This window comes from Lepisosteus oculatus, chromosome 1 (assembly GCF_040954835.1).
Source record: "Lepisosteus oculatus isolate fLepOcu1 chromosome 1, fLepOcu1.hap2, whole genome shotgun sequence".
Taxonomy (NCBI): Eukaryota; Metazoa; Chordata; class Actinopteri; order Semionotiformes; family Lepisosteidae; genus Lepisosteus; species Lepisosteus oculatus.
In genome coordinates this window covers 66,067,091-66,086,509 of record NC_090696.1, presented here as the reverse complement: position 1 = coordinate 66,086,509, position 19,419 = coordinate 66,067,091, and the positions used below count along the sequence as shown (strand labels likewise).

At 39.3% G+C, this 19,419-nt stretch overlaps 2 protein-coding genes and 1 long non-coding RNA gene across 5 annotated transcripts in view; 2 read left to right on the top strand and 1 right to left on the bottom strand.

Moving 5' to 3' along the window:
- The first annotated feature begins 99 nt into the window (after positions 1-99).
- trmt10b (tRNA methyltransferase 10B) lies at positions 100-10,475 on the top strand. Of its 3 annotated transcripts, XM_069191529.1 has the most exons (10): positions 100-216; positions 754-974; positions 2,548-2,656; positions 2,970-3,103; positions 4,792-4,944; positions 6,329-6,407; positions 6,810-6,877; positions 7,037-7,160; positions 8,376-8,531; positions 10,230-10,475. In XM_069191529.1, exons 2-9 carry the CDS (start codon positions 765-767, stop codon positions 8,522-8,524), a joined length of 1,026 nt encoding a protein of 341 aa, XP_069047630.1. In that variant the 5' UTR covers positions 100-216; positions 754-764; the 3' UTR covers positions 8,525-8,531; positions 10,230-10,475. The 3 variants fall into 3 exon arrangements, with proteins under 3 accessions (XP_069047630.1, XP_015200875.1, XP_015200874.1); XM_015345389.2 differs by lacking the exon at positions 10,230-10,475 and having other exon boundaries at positions 7,040-7,160; positions 8,376-9,710; XM_015345388.2 differs by lacking the exon at positions 10,230-10,475 and having other exon boundaries at positions 8,376-9,710.
- A 2,192-nt stretch (positions 10,476-12,667) lies between these two features.
- Positions 12,668-13,600, bottom strand: LOC138239451 (uncharacterized). The gene is made up of 2 exons (XR_011189935.1): positions 13,471-13,600; positions 12,668-13,044 (listed from the first exon to the last, which is right to left on the bottom strand). It is a non-coding gene; the product is annotated as an uncharacterized lncRNA (long non-coding RNA).
- An 86-nt stretch (positions 13,601-13,686) lies between these two features.
- tspan5a (tetraspanin 5a) overlaps positions 13,687-19,419 on the top strand; it is a 54,404-nt gene continuing 48,671 nt past the window's right edge. The window contains exon 1 of the mRNA XM_069191531.1: positions 13,687-14,103. Coding sequence (XP_069047632.1) covers positions 14,023-14,103 — 81 coding nt within the window. The 5' untranslated portion in view covers positions 13,687-14,022. The remainder of the gene's footprint in view (positions 14,104-19,419) is intronic.

The window sequence follows — 19,419 nt, the reverse complement described above, 5'->3', positions numbered from 1 at the left end:
GGAAATGCGACGCCACAAAAACGATGTTATGCACAGATTCTGAAAACTGCGGAATTCTGCGTCACCAGAGTTCGACCAATCGACAAATTGAAATACGGTGACGTCTATTACAAGCGCCACAACAACAACTCCTATGGGCGGACACGAGGTTTTAGAGTTTAGATTTGAATAGAACTGTCAGTTTAGTCGGACGGAGAAGTGTGATTTAGTAAAGAGGTACGTATAGTTTAATAATGAAATATCTTGTTTTACGAACTTAATGCATGTACCAGTACCATGGTTAATTTATCTCTTTTCAGTATTTTGAACAAATACAACATTAAGAACACGGGTAAAAAACTGGAGACACCCAGACTCGACACAAGAAGACGCTCAGTTTCATTTCAAACTTTCTTGTTTTTCCTGGGCGATGTCCTATTAGATATATCTTTGATATGTTCAAACCATAGTTGGATAGGGCTGACCCATGTCATAATGTCACAGTTCCAATTGGTTATGAATTTTGATTTAGTTTTGTCTGATGAGTAGGTGTAGATCATCGTAAGTAGGCACATCATAATATTTAAAAACTGAATAAGACATGTATAAAACAGATCATTTTGTGTCACTGTGTAACGCGTGACTTTATTTTGTAGATGTCATTAAATGTGCCTTTTTCGTCAGCAGTTTTGACGTTCATCATTAACGCGGATACTTAGTGTAGTTGTACTATTTTTACGTTTAACACGTAACCTAACTATATGTTATCCACAGGGCGCATTTTAATGAAAGGAACCATGGTTGAACGTGAAACTGAGAAATCCGAGCACTCCTTGAGCTGCGGAATGTCGAAAGGCCAACACAAGAGCGAGGACCCCCACATTTGCGGCGAAGAGTCTTCGTCAACCCAGGAAATGTTTGAGCTGCTGCGTATTGACGTCGACAGCGAGACGCTGAAGATTCCCAGGACTGATAGCCAAGACAGCTCGTGCTCTGTGAGTACCATGATTAGATTTCTAAGAGCTCACAGCTGCTGTACGTTAACTTTAATGCTCTGGGATCAAAGAAACATGATTCTGAAACACTTTTAAAAAGGGTGCAGAGGTGAGGGTAAGTAATGTATCTTGCATTTTCATTTTGCGGTGCGACTGAACGCTTTCATTTGCATGGTGATGGTCCTTCCCAAAACTCCTAAGCTTGGGTGGATGCACAGATTTTAATTTTGAGGTGCGAAAAGCAGGGGAAGGCAACCTTTGGCCTTGCACACCTATCCCATTCCATTGCAGGTCTTTAATCTAGTTTCTTCTTATTTAAAAAAAAAAGAAAGTTAAGAGATCACTTTATTGGCCATATACAATTTTTTGCATTAGGAATTTTTCTTTTCCCATACCCCAGCTTGCTCTCCATGAGACACACTGGCACACAGATGGGGAGAGAGAAGCTTGGGGTCAGAGCGTGAGGTCAGCCATTTATACAGCACCCCTGGAGCAGTTGGGGTTAAGGGCCTTGCTCAGGGGCCCAATGGAGTAGGATTCCTCTGCCGGCTGCGGTATTTGAACCGGCAACCTTCCAGCCACAGGCGCAGATCCTTAGCCACAGTGCCTTCAATATCTGACCACAGGGCCAATAAAGTCAGCATATCTTTAGATAATTGTAGGTGAAGCCAGTTCTTTTGGATTGCAGTTGACTGTAATTGACCTTCATCGGGCACATAAAATAGATTCCTGGGTAAGCACTAGCTGTACTCAGGATCTTATATACTTGAATCAAATCTTCTCTCAGTCTCCTCTGTTGTAACTGTTGAGGTTAAGCTCCCTTGACCTGTCCTTACACAACAAAACCGTAAGACCATAAATCAGTCCTGTTCTCTGACATAAATAGAAATTTAACTGTATTGACATATTTTCTAAATAAAAGCTAGTTAAACAAATCCATTTTCACATGGGACATTTATGTTTGTAATTGGCAGATGCTAGGGGACATACATTTTATTTTCCTTTTATACCCCCCTGTTGAACTGCCCTCAGTTATAAGTTATATTTCATAAGAAGAGGATCTGGTCATCGGGAATGTGCTATACAGAAGCATCTGTGCCAAGCCCTGGGTCTGCTCTTTCCAGGTAACAGCTCAAGTTGGCACCTGGGAAAAGCTATATACTGCAGGAACACTTCTTATCCATTAGATGTCTCTCTTCCCTCTAGTTTAAACATACAGACCCATGGTGGGTGGTACTGTCTTTAAGTGAGCCATTAAAGATTATATAGTCTTTCTTCAAATGCAGTGATGCTATCCTTGTATCCACGGGCAAATCCAGTTAAAAGGAAATGGCAAATTGTAAAAACACCATATACTACTGTCTTTTTATGTAAAATCTTTACTGATGTGTGTATTATAGTGCTGCAAAGCTCTATATTTAACACACCAGTGCTCATCCCTAATAGGAGTATATTAGATGAACACAAAATCATGAGGTTTTCACTCCTATGTATTTTGAGGTCGTGTTGCATTCTGGAAGATGATCCCCTATGTACATGCATGTATTGTAGGTTTGTTTGTTACTTTTCACAGAGAAATGTTTTGAGGAAGCAGAAGAACTGGGAGAAGACACTGGCTGCAAAGAAAGGCAAGAGGAGAGAAGAGAAACAGAGAAGGAAGCTGAAACGCATTGAGGAGTCAGGTACATAGTGTCACTTAATGGCAGAAAGATGTGATAGGACGGATTCGAGAGGTAATGCTGAAATCGCACATATTCCTTTGGTGGGTGCCTGGCAACACATTCCATTTGTTTAACTTAACCTAAGTTCTCCATGTAATGTTATGAGAATGTTCGGCAAACAGTTAAAAATATATCTATTTTTACGCTTTACAAAGCTATGAAAATATTTTTGTTTATTTAAATGAAACTTTTCTAAATAAAATCACAAAGCCCAATGGGAATTTGAAGTAATGTGTGGTTTAGTTGTCACATGTGGCTTGCATTTGTATTGCAGGCAATATGCTGCAGAGCTCTCAGCACAGTAAGCGTGTTGTAAAAGCGATCACCAAAGAACGCCTGATTGAGGCCAAAACTGTTGGCCCCAGACTCTGCATTGATTTGAGCATGACAGACCTCATGTCTCACAAGGTGGGTTTTGACATGCGGTCATTTACAAGTTAATAAATTGCAGGATTAAAATACACATCTAACTACTCAAAGTCCATGTAGATATCCAGTATAGACTTGAAAGACCAGTTAGAAACTGTCTGGTGTGGCTTCAAGAAAGGCATCTTATTTTTAATGTGTACAAAACATGTACAATTTCTAATTAAGCCACTATGCTGAATTAGCAGATAAGCCACACAAATACAGGATGATTGCCAAAATAAAGGAAACACTTGAATAAATAAAGGGATACAACTTGTATTGAAAGCAGGTGATTCCATACAAGTGTGGTTCCTGAGTTAATAAAGAAGTTTACATTTCATAATGCTCAGGATCATGTATGGAAATGCTGGGCAGGCTCAGTTGCCCATTATTTTGACTACCATGGCCAGAAGAAAAGACCTCAGTGACTTTGAGAGAGGTTTGGCAGGAGCTTCAGTGGTGAAGACTACTCAACTTGCTGATGTTTCACGAGGAACAGTGGAACTTAGGTGATGGCATGGAAGTCTTGAGGGAACAACGTCATCAGCTAGGGGCAACTGTGGACGAAAGCACATACTCCTTGACCCTAATGCCAGTGCATTGGTTTTAGATGCAGGTCAAAGCAGATGTGCAGCTCTGAATCAGTTGAGCAGGGAGTTTCATCAAGTACAGTACATCAAGGTCTTCACAGAGAGGGATACTGTGGTTGGGTTGCAGTGCCTTTACCCCAATTTACACCTAAAACAGCACTTTTGCAAGTAAAAGTGGTGCAAAGAACACGGGCGGTGGTCTACTGAGCAGTGGAAAGAAGTCACATGATCATGAGTCATCCTTCACCCTGTTCTCACCAAGCAGATGAGTCCACATGTGGTGCATGGCAAAAGAAGCCTACAGGTTCAAGTGCTTGTTTTCCACGGTGAAGGGTTCTGACAGCTGTGTGGGATGCATTTTCTTCACATGGATTAGGCCCACCCAACCCCTTAGAGGGCAAAACAAATACCAATAAATACAAAGCCATTCTGAGTGATCACATTCATCCTATGGTGAAGCATTTCTATCCTGATAGAAGATAGTGGAATACTCCAGGACGACGATGTTCCCATCTGTAGAGCACGAGTGATCACTGAATGGTTCAGTAAGCGTGAAAACTATGTAAAGAATAAGCCAAGGCCCTTCCAGTCCCCAGATCTCAACCCAGTTGAACACTTATCGGCAATTCTGGAACGGTGCCCGAGACAGCGTCTTCCACCACTATCAACAAAACACTTTATTTTGGCAGTTCCCTGTATTTCGTCTTAATTCAGTTTTTTACTAAGGGTACAAAAGCCTTTAATCTGTTATCTATACACGTTTTTAAACAAATCTGTATGTTATGTGTTTGATTGTCCCCGATGGCAGCTCATATCTGTCTGATTCATGAAAATTATTACATTAAGTTATTTTTTGGACTATTGTTATTTTTTGTCCTTGAGGATTTCCCTTTTAAACTCCATATTATCCTTACTGCTTCTGCATCATGCAGGATCTTCAGAAAATTTGTACTCTAACATGGCTTGGTTTGGTTCAGTAAAAGTACAGTTTTCAAAACATTTGCACATATACAATGTTGCTGGCAAAAGTAGCTTTTGCTCGGTTGCTATTACAAATATGATACATGAATAAAGAAGGTTTTTCTGTTTTCTTTTCAGGAAATAAGTCGTCTAGCTGGCCAAATAAGGAGGCTGTATGGCTCCAACAGAAAAGCTGCCAATCCCTTCCACTTATACTTGACAGGCCTCCGAGAAGACGGCCTGCTGTACAAGGAGTGCCTGCGAAAGAATGATGGGTTTTTGAACTATGTGGTAGGTGCCTCTGCAGCAAGACCCCTGGAGCATGCGTTCTGTGCAAAGCAAATATGTCACAAATGTCTGTGGCTGGGACATTCTTCATTGATTACTGCTGTGTGCTCCAGCTCGGGTCCTTGTGGGCCAGTGTGTCTTCTGGTCTCTAGCTCTCTTTAAAGCCATAGGACCTGAAGAGCTGAGAGGCATTTACGCCAGTAATGAGCTGATTCAGGCTATTAAAAGTTGAGGTGGAATGAAGTCCTGCAGACATACTGGTACCTCCAGTACTGATATTGGACCTCCAGGTACTATTACAATGGGCATCACAAGACACTTATCACCCTCTCTCTCTATATATTTAGAATGATTATGTGAGGAAATCCCAGTGTGAAGGTCTTGGGAGGAGTTCCACTCACTATAGAACTCAATATTTTAGTGATTTATTGCAATCTGACTGCATAAGATTACATTGCTCAAGTTCTGGGACCTCATTCGCTGCCCTTACTGCAGGCTCACCTTGAAATGACAACATCCCAGCGGAACAACAAACCTCTTCATGCGGTCTGGCTTTCTTCTGAGATGAGAATGTGACAGCTGTGTTGCAATAGCTATCCTACTCGCCAGACTTGAGCTCCATTGAGTATTTGTGGGGAGACCTGCTAGAGCTTGGAAAACAGTGGGCGTGTTTGTCCAGTCCCTATGAGAAGAACTGGAGAGAGTTCTCTAAGACACCTTCATCTTGGTGCAAAGTGTGTGTGGCAGATGAACAGTGTGTATTTCAAACAGGGGTCACATGTGCTACTTGTTTGACATATCCACATAATTAATTTGAATGTTATTGTTCCTGGAATATTATCAGGGTTTATTCCTGATAATGTTGTGAAGTGTGTGATTTCTTTTGATGATCGTTATAGTATATATAGTAAGTCCACATCTCAAACTGTCATTACACATTGTAATATTTAAGTCTTTATTTCCAAAATGATATCGTCTACAGCATACTGCTTCTGTAGAATGAATTGCATTTTGAATGTATAAGCACAAACTTAATATTTTGTCCAGTAATAGACAACCTTGTTAATTATGTGTCTCTTAATGCTTCTTTGTATTTAACTATCCTTGTGCTATTTGAGTTCGGAAAGGGACACTCTCTGTATTGGAATACATGAATGTAAAAGTACATCATGTCTCTTTTTCTGTCAATATCATGCTTAATTCCCATGCAACTTTATTCTGTCAGTAGTTTAGAGGTTTAAGTTCTTTGACGGTTATAAATATAGTATATAATCGCACAGATAAAGATGAAGCTGCTTTAGAATATGGCCATTAATCACAAAGGCTGGCACTGTATTTTATTAGTAGTAAGGAGGTAATCTTTAATGATTTACTTATCTGTATTTAGATGGATGTAACAGAAGACAGCTGGCTGGATTTGTTCCCTTTGGATAGTGTAATATACCTGACTCCTGACTCAGAACATGGTAAGACCATAGTTTGGACTAGAGACGTTTGGAGACTAACCATGGTGGTGTGCTCTAGGTAACCTGCTCATGTGATTAAGAAACAAAAATGGTGGTGCTTTCATGTTAGGGACAAAGGTGACAGAAGATATTAAAGTCAGTGGTCCTGCAAAGTTTAGTGACAAATTCCTAGTTTTCCCTCTCTTTAATGTGATCTCTTTTTTAAATACAGTTATGTCCATTGTCCATGTTCCTACAGATGCTAATTTTAAAAAGATTAGAAAGTTTTGTAACAATTGTCCTTTTTCTAATTTCAATACCACCATACTGTGGCAGGCTAGCCAGCCAAGCCAGAAGGCATGTGTTATTGCATTTTTGTCTCATAATGCTAGTACATTCATTGCGCTGCTGTTGGCTTTTTAGCTCTGGAACATGTAGATCCTGACAAGGTGTACATCCTGGGGGGTTTGGTGGATGAAAGTATTCAGAAGGTAAGTTATTTTTGACAACAGATTCCTGCAACACGTACTAGGAACAAGTGGCTTTCTAAAACGATTTCTAATGATATAGTGGAACAACATCATATTCTGGAATAATTTGCATCGCCATCCCCATACCAGCCAAAAAATGCTTTATTATGTTTCTTTTAGAAGATAACATACCAGAAGGCAATGGACAGCTGTGTGTGCACAGCCAGGCTACCAATCCAGGAGTACATGGTCAAAAAAACAAATGCAAAGAACTTCCACTCAAAGATACTTGCAATCAATCAAGGTGAGCAAATTGGTTTGCTGTGCTTCTCTTGTGAATAACAGTGATGACTAAACTGCACTCGAAAATCACAGGAAGGATTGTTTTTGTTTCTCATTCAGAAAACTGCATGGCAAATTTAATCCAGTATGCAGCTGAGTGACACTGGCTTTTGCACCATTTGTTGTTTCAGTATTAAAGAAAAGTAATCGTATTACCTTACTGTTATCATGTTATAAACCTGATTGCAATTTCCCATAGACAAGAGTGGTGAAAAGCCATTGCTGGTTTGAGAATTCCTTTGTGAAATAAAGCAGAGGTGACCTTTTTTTTTTCCTAAAGTTTATTTTAAAAAAATGTACAGTGAAATTATTTTTTTATTTATTTTGGGGACAATTAGTTATATTGGGGTGAAGAGAGTAAGAGACCCCAGATACAAAACTCGTGGTTTTAAGAGAGGAGTCCTGCAGTGAGAGGAAGGAGCAAAAGCTTTTCAGTCTTGAACAGAGAAGACTACAAGGGGCCTAATAGAAGTATTCAGTATCTTCGAGAACATTGACAGAATCATCCCAGCAGATTTCTTCAGAATAAACAGCAGTGCCCTTCATCCAACTGTATTACCATTTGGGTTACAAAAGATTATTTAATGCAAAAAAAATGACAAATGATAAAGAAAATCCGTCACTGGATACGGTGTCTGAACTTGAACTTTATTGCCATATGTAATTGGTACATGTACTGGTACAATGGAATTCTTACAGAAGGTCACTCGATTGTTAAAACAAGTGTAAAAAACACAAAGTGCAGACAGTGCATCACGACAATATACAAACAAACAGTAGACAATGTACAAGTAAACAGTTTGAATGTTAACAATGCAGACGTGTAAACATGACTGGAGATGTGCAATAAATAAATAAGAAATCATAATGAGGTAGATGGTGTAGGTGTGGTCCGAGGGGCATGGCTAAATGTGTTCGCCAATCGCACTGCTTGTGGGTAGAAGCTATTGAGGAATCTGGTGGTAAGTGTCCGTATGCTCTTGTATCTCTTGCCTGAGGGCAGTGGGGTGAAGAGGCCCGGAGTGGTGACTGTCCTCTGTGATAGAATGTATCTGAGTGGAATGCAACAATATTATGGGTTGAAAACAATCCTGTTGTGGGACTTGGCTGCCTGGGCCAGGTGCTGTTTCCACTTGTTACTGGAATTAACTCTTTGGATATGTGTTTTACTCCGCAGTGTTTGATATCCTGTTGACGTTCTGTGAAACTCAGAGCTGGCCAGAAGCACTGAAAGCAGGCGTGCCTCCCGGCAAAGGCTATGTTCTCTACGGAGAGTCTGCCCCGGATGCGCATCTCTGCGCAGAGTCTGCCCTGGAAACACTATAGAAAAGAGGTAACAGGCACCTCTGGCCCTGGAGTACTGCGTGCGTTTCTGGGTTTCATCCACCTCAGATCTTAATGGCTTAATTGAACTTAATTAAGTGGACAAGAAGTCGGATCAGTTGTGTTTTCCACCTTAGTCAATGTGCTTATTGAAACGAACCAGCAGGAATCTGGCACTTGTAGACCATGGTTGCCTACCCTGGGAGTGTGCTACTGTTACTCTCTGCTTTTAATTTAATAGTGGGTAGCAATGCTACAGGTACTCCTGATTCTTCTCTCAAAAGACCGTGTGACTACAGAAATATCAGCTTGTATTTTCAGCTTTGTTGGCTTGAAACCCAAAGGGCTGTACTTCACTATGTCCCGGAGATCACTCGTTATAAGTTTTCCGGGTACACTGATTACTACAATATCTTGGTAGTTCCATTGCAGAGAAAACAAAACACCGGAAACTCCTTATGAAGGAAGACACAGAATAGGCCTCCCCTTGGCCTTACCCATGGACTGGAGAGAAATAATTGCTGTATTTATTTTACTAGTTTAAAATTTAAAATTTGGCAATTGAATTTGGTTTTAATTCAAGTTTGACATTACCAGTTGCTAATCAACCTGACTCAACAACTGCTGCACCCTTCTACAAGCCCAGGGGTAATGAGAACTGCACACACCTACCTCTAAAATACTGTATTTGCTGCAGTGTCACCTTGAATAAGACACCACATGTATTTATTAAATTTTGTGCCGCAGCCATATTGAAGTCCAACATCCCTGCAATAAAAACGGGCTTTAGTTAAATAGTAGTTTGTTTTTTTAATTCTTGATGCTTTTGTAAGAATAAAAATCTATGATAATTTAATATTTTAAAAGCAATTTAACAGCACATAACTACCTAATCTAACTATGAAAACTACCAAAACAAAACCAGCACTGTCTACCAAATGGGTTAAATGGGCCCAGTGACTGCCTTTTATTTTTAACTATATTTTTTAACAGCTTTCTGTACGTGTTGTTTTTCTGTAATTTTGTAACCTGTCTTTGTGAGTCCCTGTGAACAAGGTGCTTGTACATTAGTGGACCCATCCTGTAAAAAATCATGTACTGTAAATATGGTAAATATGAACTGACAGCTACCAACATCCGAGGTGTTTTCAAACAGTCTTTCAATAAAAATATGCCACGTCCTCCATAATTATATGGTGAATTAACCTTTTTTTTTGTCAAACTGTTATTATTTAAAATTACCCTGACCTCTGATCAAAAACTGCTTGTTGTGTTTTGATGGTAAAACCTAAGTGGACTGAAATGAAGAGATGGCCTTAAATATACTGCACAAATGTGCTGTGTACAACACCATTTGTAGAGATATGGCTAGTGTCAAAGATATTAATTCAGCATGTTAAAGTTCTCATTATGAAATGTTTTTATTAGTTTTCATTTTGATTTATTTAAGATGCGGACCGTGTTCAAGAAAATAATTCACAATTATGAATAACTCCAAAAAGGGGTAACCTCAAAATAAGTGAAATCCACACATGAGTTCAAGCTCATAAATCTTTATATTGGAAGGAACTGAGAAGGACAGTCAAAGAAATTGAAATAACCTATTTTATCATATCTCCCTTCTGTGTAAATTCCCCCAAAAATGGGGTTTTCCACCTTCCTTGTTCCTACTTTCAGTGATAATGTGTGCTTTCTCACATTTTCTCAGAATGTCACAAGAAATGTCAGCTGTGAAAGAAATAGGGAACTTTGGAATGAACCATTTAGGAAAGCTGAACTGACACAGATTCACAATTGGAAACTAATAAAGATGGAGGACAGGAAATAGTTCTTGACGCAGAGGTGCGGGGATCTGGAAAAGGCTTCTCAGTCAGGTGATTGAGGCCCTGACTGCAGGTATTTGTAATAATGACAGGATGAAATTTAACTTTCGCATGGCTATAAAACAACTTAACAAGCAAAATGCACTCATTGACCTCTTCTTGCTTGGATACTTTCTTATGTTCTAAAATAAACACATGAAAATAATCTCTAATCAGAAGCAACCGAAACAACGTTAGAAAGGTGATATGCTATGGCTTGGAAATTTAGATGAAAATAATGATGTTCACAGGAACAGGGGATTAGGATAAATTAGTACTGCTCTTCTTCATTACTACAGAAACATAAGCATAGGTTACTTCTGAATGAGACCTGCTTGGCGGTAAATATATCAAATACAATCCACTTACTGTCTTTATAGACTGACTGGGGTTAACAAGATTTATTCATTTAAAATGTTTTGAAGGAATAGATGAATCAATTAACATTGCAGTGCTGACTGGATTCATGTCTAGAAACGTCTGTCAAACAATTCTATTTTATACAAGTAAAATACATTATTTAGTAACTCCATGCTCCGGTTTTTCTGAGTACTGCATTGTTTGGAAAGACTAAACATAAAGTCTGCACATAATCTAAGAATGTATTTAACAATTCAAATACTCTTTAACGTTTCATTTCTAAAAAATGTCACATGCCATTTTTACTCAGAAGAGTCCTAAAATAGTTGAACTATACTGATTTCACAGTGGTATTTCGTGAGTACAAGTTGTACAAGTTGTAGTTAAGATTTATAGTGAATATATTATTTTTCTCTAATGACATGGACAGTCCTGACATTTATAGAAGCCTTCTGTGACAATACTGTCACAAAACTGACAATAATTGAATATATACTGTAGTATAAGAAGAATGTGAGAATGTTTCAAGACCTGTGGGAGAAAATGTGAAAATAATATTAACCAGAAATATTGTATTTGACCACAGAGAGGCATGGAAGAGCATGCACAGCATATACTTGACTGAACAGCTGGACCAAGATATGTTACAGTAAAATTTCCAATGGACGTGTATTTCCGACAGTGCACTGTGTAGATCAAAATGGCAAAACATTTGGCTTTGATTCCACCAGTTACTGAATGAAATTAACACAGACTGTCCCAAAATAAAACACATTGTGTGTTCAGCCTGTGACAACTCAAGATAAGGACAGTGAGATGACTAATGTTTTTCATCCTAGAGCACTAAGAAACCAGCTGGTATTAAATCTGTACCACTGTCTGTACTCTTTGGTCACTTTTAAAAACAGATAAAACTGGCAACACTGACATTGTTTTTACTTCTTCCTGACTGTCGGTCAGTTTCTGGTTATGATGATGTAAGAAGTAAATGTAAACAATATACTCCTGAGGTGAAAATAGAGCACTGGAAAATTCCCCTTTGTCACATAATTATTAAAATGCCTAAAATCAACAAATTCTGGAATATAATTTGCAACTGTAGTGCATTTAAGGTTCATTTTAAATTTAACATCAGTGTATTCCCTTCTGCCCTTTTGTGAGCACTTACATGATCTGGAATATAGTTCTAATGTTATAAAAACTGAATATTGAATTATATATAGATTAAAATGATATTTTTAATTGGTAACGGAGATTATTTTAATTATTGATAATGAATCTAATGCAGGACTGCCCCTGTGCAAAACCTAGATTCACACTGTGTGTACTGGAGTGTACTCTCAGTGGTCTCTCCTCCTCCCAGACTTCCTTGTGGAGGTCCAGCACTCCTGGGGACACCCAGCGTCTGCTTGTCACATCCCACAGAGGGGAACAGTAGGTGATGACACTGGAGGGGGTGACCCCATTAATCTCCTTGGCCAACATGTCTCTTGACCTGTGCTCCAGGCACCCCATTGCCAAGAAGTGTTCAGCCCACAGCCTGTTATGATTCTGTCTCTAGGACTGCACAAACCACCTGGTTCATGATTGCACTCATGAATCCTGCATTCATGAATCCTTTTCCACTGCCTTGTAAGGCACTGTAAAGTTATTCCAGATTTTCACTTTCCACACAGCCACCTGAAAGTAGTGACAAAGGAGTGTGTCCTCTATTATGGTGTACTGTGATTTGGAGTGCAGAAAAATGACATCTGGAGAGCGCCGATAAATTATTTTTTCTGAGGAGGGGACGTCTGCTTATCGATGCAAGTGATCTGTTGTCGGCCTTTACTTCATAATTGTTTCTGTTTGCAGCAGTTGCTAGTCCGGAATCGTTTTTAATGGATGACAGTGCTCGATCTCATTGACGAGGCTGGTAAACTACTTCACTGTAGATGATTTAATCCTCTTGCATCACATAGAAATTTAACAGAACATTACACAGCATGTCTGCCACATGGTGGAGCAAGGGTTGGTATGGTACCGCATTACAGCACTGGGACCCTGGGTTCATCGTCTGTGTGGAGTTCACATGTTCTCCCTGTGTTCCGGGAGAATGTACAACACATCCGTTTTTTTCTATGGATGCTCCGGTTTCTTTTTGCAGACCAGAGTCATACTGGTATGTTAATTAGCGTATTCCCATAAGCTAAATCGGCCCTGGTGTGAGTGTGTGCACCGAGGAGCACTGCCATCGCAGCTAGGGTGTATCCCGCCTTGCGCCTGTTGCTTGCCTGGATAGGATCCGGCTCCCCCGCGACCCTGTATTGGATAAAGTGGTTACAGCATTTTTGATTACAACACAACCTTGATGGTATATAACGGGATACTCTGTGACTACCATATTTCTCTATTTTTCATTTTTTTACCGGTTTACAACAATTTTCCACTGACTTATAGATTGCACTTGAGAAAATAAGTAGAAGTAACGGAGCCGGATATTTTATAGAAGTGCTTAATCGCAGTCATGACGTTCTTTACAGCAGCAGTTAGTAGTAAAGCTGTTCATTAAGAAAAACCATCGGATATTTGTAGCCGATGGGTCAATGATGTGTTGTGAAGGGCTGGTTTAGTTTAAAACACGAATAACGAATAAAACAAAACAACTATTTTATTTTAAATGTGTGTAACCCTGTTAATCGTTTTAGGCTTTGACGATCGTGAGCGCATATAAAAACAATCCCATACCTCAGTCACAGATGAACAAAATATTTTTTCTGTCACAGTTCGGGCAAGCCCTATCCGATCTGAGCAGATACCTTCTAATCCCAGCTCTCATTAAATGCCAAATGAAGGGGGAAGTCCTTCCCCAAGCAATGATACCGGCCAGCCGATTGGTGAAAGGGGGAGTCAGTCACAGATCAGCCATGTCTGGGCAGAAATGAACTGCACACATCTGTGGTACTGTATCCCTGCTCAAGTCCGCTATCCTAAGTGCTGGCGCTATTACACGACGAGCCGGGTTCTTTGTTATTCTTTTTAATGCGAAACATTGTCCCCTTGTAATATCACCGCTGCTTTGTACCGCGGTTCAAGGATTGAGGGGGCAATAATGTTTCCTTTATTCAGATACGAAATGGAATAAGACCGTGGGAGTGATTTCACACTTGACTGTCTCGCCGGATTCCTCAACCTGCTGCCTTACTTAGTGACACTGTTGTTGTTGTTGTTGTTTTTTTTAAATGATTTGATAACTGTGTTTTATTCAGAGGGGAAAGCGTATGTTGATGAAAATCGAGCATGTCAGGAAAACATTACAAGGCTCACGAAGTCAGTTGCTGCATCAAGTATTTTATATTTGGATTCAATATCATTTTTTGGGTAAGTATCGATTCCCCCTACTTCTCCTTGTTTAGTTTGAATTTTACGCTTTTTGTGAGATGCTATATTTGGGCCCAGTAATACAGGGAGGAGAGAGTATCGCATCTTCGTCTTCGGTAGTAATATTACTTTACCTTTCATACTGTATATGCTTACAGTATGTGCTTAATCCCTCCGCTTTATCAGTCTTCCAGGCCTGGTTAAAGGGAAACCGTTGTCAGATCTTTAATAAAGAGGCAGATATAAATAAGCATGCCAACTCCGGTCTGCTGTTGCCGTTAAGTGTAGAGGTGCAAAATGCCAGGTTACTGGATGAGTTTCGTGGGATTGTTCCTAGTGTATCACCGCTACTCGACTGTAATTCAATTATGTGCACAGTAATAAGCATCGTGTCACATACTTGTACGTGCCCTAGAGAAAGATAATCCTCTTTCTGATCATCTGTGTCATTTACTGCATCTATTGTCTGAATACTTGTTATTGTCTCTTAGAAAAAAAAAACAAGTGTGTCATTGCCGCTGTACTCGTTACTTACCAACTGTTTTTTGTTCTTCTGCTGCTTAATCTGGCATCCAAAAAGCATAATTGACTGCTTTGTTGCTCAATCTGGGTCGGCCGTGGGCTGTGTTTCTGTTTTTTAAGTGTCTCTTCGAAACGGATTTTTGTTCAACCCCACCTCCCCCCCCATAGCAGCGTCTTGAGCAAATTCTGTTGATGTATAAAAACTTTAATGTAATACAGGGGACCCATTCAACCAGTAAAGAAAGAAAGAAACGCATCAATAACTTCGTTTTATATCTATCTTAAAATGTACAAAATAACCGGTTTCTCCGGTATTTCTCGTTTTAAAAGAGAAGCATTACTGCTTTTATTTTCAGTTTTGACAGTATTATTTATTTTTGCTGTCTTAGATAAACAGTACGTAAATCTGTTCTCAGCTTTTCGGCTAAAATGAAGTGTAGGATCTGACGTGGTATCCCATTTTTGTAATATGCTGCAATTGTGTTATTAGAATTCATAATTAATAATTAATTATGTATTGTTGCCGAACTGTACCCAGTTAAGACGCCTTGCAGGCTACGGAAGTCATGACTGGATGTGACAAAATGTTCATGGCTTATTAAATATTTTTCGTCAGCCTGCAATGAGTGTTTAAAATACATAGTACCTCTTTTAATTCACTCCATGCGCTTAAAAGTCACTAACCTCTAGAGTGATTTGCGGGAAAAATAAACTATGGAAATAATTCTGTAACCATAGCGGGTTTTATGCTTCATTAGAGAAATGTCTTTTGACAGGTGCTCTACTAAAATTTTAATTACGTAAAGAACGAACAGCAGTTTTCCCTTTCCCCAGCCTTTCTGAAATATTTATATTGGTTTTACTCATTTAATATTTACATTTCTTATTAATATGGATACAGACATTGGAATCCTTATCTTTATATTTCTGTACATACAGTGTAAGCATTTATGTTGTATTTCTATCAACAAATCTTTCTGCCACTCATATGTACAATAGGCCCAAATGACATTAAAATTAGTTTAAAAAAATGTTGGAGCTGCAGTCTGGTTTGGGCAGAAGGGCAGACCCACTATAATTCTGGGGGTGCTCTTTTCTCCTCTGGGACACTGGGACATGTCTTGCCCAAGTTATGAGAATTAAATTTGACAAGGTAAGCGCCTGTGTTCCAGTTCCCAAACAATGCAAAGACTTTAATTCAACTTAAATGCTCAGTTTTCAGTCTTTGTCTTCATTCTACTTTGCTGCTTCCTTTCTGTCATTACAAGTTGTTACAGTTGTTTTAATATTCTTATAAACCTTCTTGGGCAGGCAGTAAGTCTGCAGTGCAAATGCACAATAACGAAAGCACCATTGATAACAACTGTCAACTTTGTGTGAGTAATACAGTAGCTGTCACATACATAAGAAATTTTACGTATCCCCCTTCTCCTCATAGCAACTTATGTTAGTGCTTTAGAGTTAAACCAAGGTTTAATTTTCCCCCTTGCAGTCTAGCAAATCCTTAACAGTTTCTAGAGGTTAATCAGAATCACTGTAGAAACTAATAAGGCGAAGTATTAAACAAAAATTGTGTTTCTGGATGTTATGTTTCCTTTGGTATGTGCAGTACTCCCTTCTGTTTCAGAGAAATGTACAAGGATGCCAAATATGCCTAACTTTTCAGGTGACGGGAGAGCAATACAGAAAACACCACGACAGAGATAAAATTATTTTGCTTAATTGAGCTCAATTTCATGAAGTGTCTCTGACATCTTTGGTGCTGAGTTTTCATAATTTGGCAAAACTGAAAGCTCAGTTTGTGTTTCAATACTGAGGGGAGATGACAAAGCTTAATTCCAGGATGACCACGGAGTGTGTTTGTCAGCACAAATCCAAAAGGAAAATGTCGACCGAGAAAAACACACGAAAAAGTGTAGTTAAAGCCGTGTTGTCATTCTATTAAAACCAAAACACTTTTTTGCTGGAGAGACATTTTCTTAAGTGGCAGACTATACAGCGAAGTTTTACCCAAGGAAACCATTAGCATGTTTTATAATGCAAGAAATAAAATTTAATTTTTCAACCATTTAACAACTGTGACTTTTTCACTGGGAGATCAGAGCTTTGATTGTCATTGTTCAAAAACATATTTCCAGCTCTTCCCATTTACTGTATTTCAATGGTGTTCTGAGTTTGCTCGTATGCCAGGAACACCCATTAGTTTATTCCTGTTCTTTTGGCTTGCGTTTTACACTCCCATCCTGTTGTAAGGCACCCACCATCAACAAGGCGGCACTAAGCTGGTGAACCAGAAGATTAAACATTTGATCCCTGTGGAAGCTGTCTGTTGTGGCACGGAGATAAATCATAAAGTGATCACTGTTTATAGCCTTCAATGTCCCCATAGTTCATCTAAACGTTCTAGACCAGCATCTCCAGCTAAAGGTTGGAAGCAACAATTTAGTCTACAGGGCATAAAACTGAGAGAAATATTTTTTTAACTAGTCTTCATTCAAATCCGGTAAATATTTTTGACCATCATTCTTTCTTGACAAGAAATAAGAGTTTTACATTACCTTTTAAATTTGGTTGACTGGCACAATCCAACATAAATTACATTTGTACTCATCTATACCGGTGTGTATTTTACTAGAGAAATCTCTAACAACCAACCGTGGTGCCTGAGATTTGACACCAGTCTGCCAGTCGCAAGTCCAAACTGCAACTCTACGGTGCTGTAAGATGATCTTTTGCCCTGTGCTATGGATGGCATCTATACAGTAGGTGGGTTCCAAAGTCCACCTCCATGTCCTTGCAGTTAAACCTGGGGAATGAGGGTCAGCACACTTCACAAACGGGTGAAGAGTCCACTTGGAATGAGCTGACAGCCGTTCTTGTGGATGAAGGCTACAGCAGAATGAGACATCCAATCACCATTTCCTCCCTACCATTGGACCAAGGTCAAGTACAGGAGAAACAGCAGTTTCTTCAAAATCGACGAAGACGTGCAGTCAACTTCCATTCCCAGCACACTCCTCACGTCCTGTGGCAAGCAGGATAATCATGTCTGCAAGCTCTTAGTTGTGACCTAGCACTGAGACTGTTAAAAGAGGTTTTCAGGCACTTGGGTTGAGGCAAACCTGCACAGTGACAGCTGTAACAGTGACTGAACTGACTGAATAGAACTTTTTAAGATCTCCCTTTGAGGAAAGGGCTAGAAAAAGGGCCCTAGAAATAGTTTGTCTCACCACTCCTGACTGGGTAGCTGCATCCAGAGGGATCACCATTTTGCAGGCAAAAGTTTTTGTAGTGATAGTATATCAACGTAGTCAGTGTGAGAGAAACCTGGCTGGAGAAGAGCTATTCAAGGATTCTGGAGATGGCTATAGCAAGACCATTGAATTAATAAAAGTGGATTTGCCTTCAAGAATGAAATCGCCAGCCACCTGCATGAGTTCCTTGATGGAATCAGTGGGTGCCTCATGCCTTCTTGTCTTGACTTAGCAGGTAACCAATGTGCCTGCCTGATATCTGCATATGATGACCTCACACTTGGTTCAGATGACGAAACCAAGGAAAATTTGTATGCCAAGCTCCACCAGATTATTTGTGGATTTACGAAGGGGAATGGGTTCAGTCTTCATGGAGACTTTAACGCCAGAGCTGGAAGAGATGTCTGTCTCTGGAATGGAACCATTGTCATTAGTCTGTCATGACCAGCGTCATGTTTTGAGATAAAAACAGATCCAGAAGATCCTGGCGATATTCACGGTGAAAACACTGGGACATCTATTCCATCGACTGTATCTGAATCAAAACTATGTCCATGACCACATCCCTGGTGGCAGGAGATCACAATTTCTGATGGCTGTGAAAGTGACTTCTGGACATTGCTTTCCATATAATATATTGTATTACTTGGAACTTCAAGACCATAAATGGTTTGATAAAAATGAGTGCAAGGCTTAATCACCAGGGTTCTGTCATGAATAAAAAATAAATAAAATAAAATATAGAAAAACAAGATGTATTATTAAGGATGTACTACTTGACGCGATGACACAAAGTGATATCTCTCTTAAGGACAAAATAAGATAACAATGAACAGGGACTGATTAAAAGATTGATTTAGTAATCAGGTGCTTGAGAAAATGAAACATACACACATTGAAACTGACCTACTGTAAACCGACAGGGATCTGACCCTCAATTTGCAGAAACGTGTTGTATGATTCAGAAGTCTGTGCATTACCAGTTGTCAGTGGATACAGCTGTTCCTTTCTTTATATTTCCTCCATAGTGACACATACTGTAGCTAAAGACAGGCACCTTACGCTTTTTGAATGTGTTATGTATATTAATAAGCTTTTGCAAGGCTGGTGGATGTTTTTGTTACTTAAATTTGCCCCGATGTTAGATTTATTCATTGATTCAGAGTAAATCGTAAATGGATTTCCATATTTTGGGGTTGAATTCTTTCATATTGAGATTCCCAGTTTTTAAATATGAGTGGTACCATTTAGATTTTTACACGTATGCATTTTCAAATATGAAGTACAAATTTAAAAAATACCACCTAAAGGAGAAGAGGCCATTTAACACATTATGGGCGTTCTTTCTTTGTCAGTGGTTCCTGTACGGTATGTTGTTTTTCCTTGCATGTTGAAAATGAAGAATCTCAATGGAATAGCAATTGTAAACAGGGGTGCAATAATGTTACATGAATAATTTACTGCACAGTTGGCAGGATTAATGATTAATCATATATTAATGATTCTGGCAGCACTAAAGTTGGTGTTATTTAGATTTATA

Coding starts and splice junctions, on each gene's coding strand:
- trmt10b (XM_069191529.1), top strand. CDS start 765: ATGAAAGGAACCATGGTTGAACGTGAAACTGAGAAATCCGAGCACTCC. Junction 3,104..4,791: donor CAGACCTCATGTCTCACAAG/GTGGGTTTTGAC, acceptor TTTTCTTTTCAG/GAAATAAGTCGTCTAGCTGG. Junction 7,161..8,375: donor GATACTTGCAATCAATCAAG/GTGAGCAAATTG, acceptor TTTACTCCGCAG/TGTTTGATATCCTGTTGACG.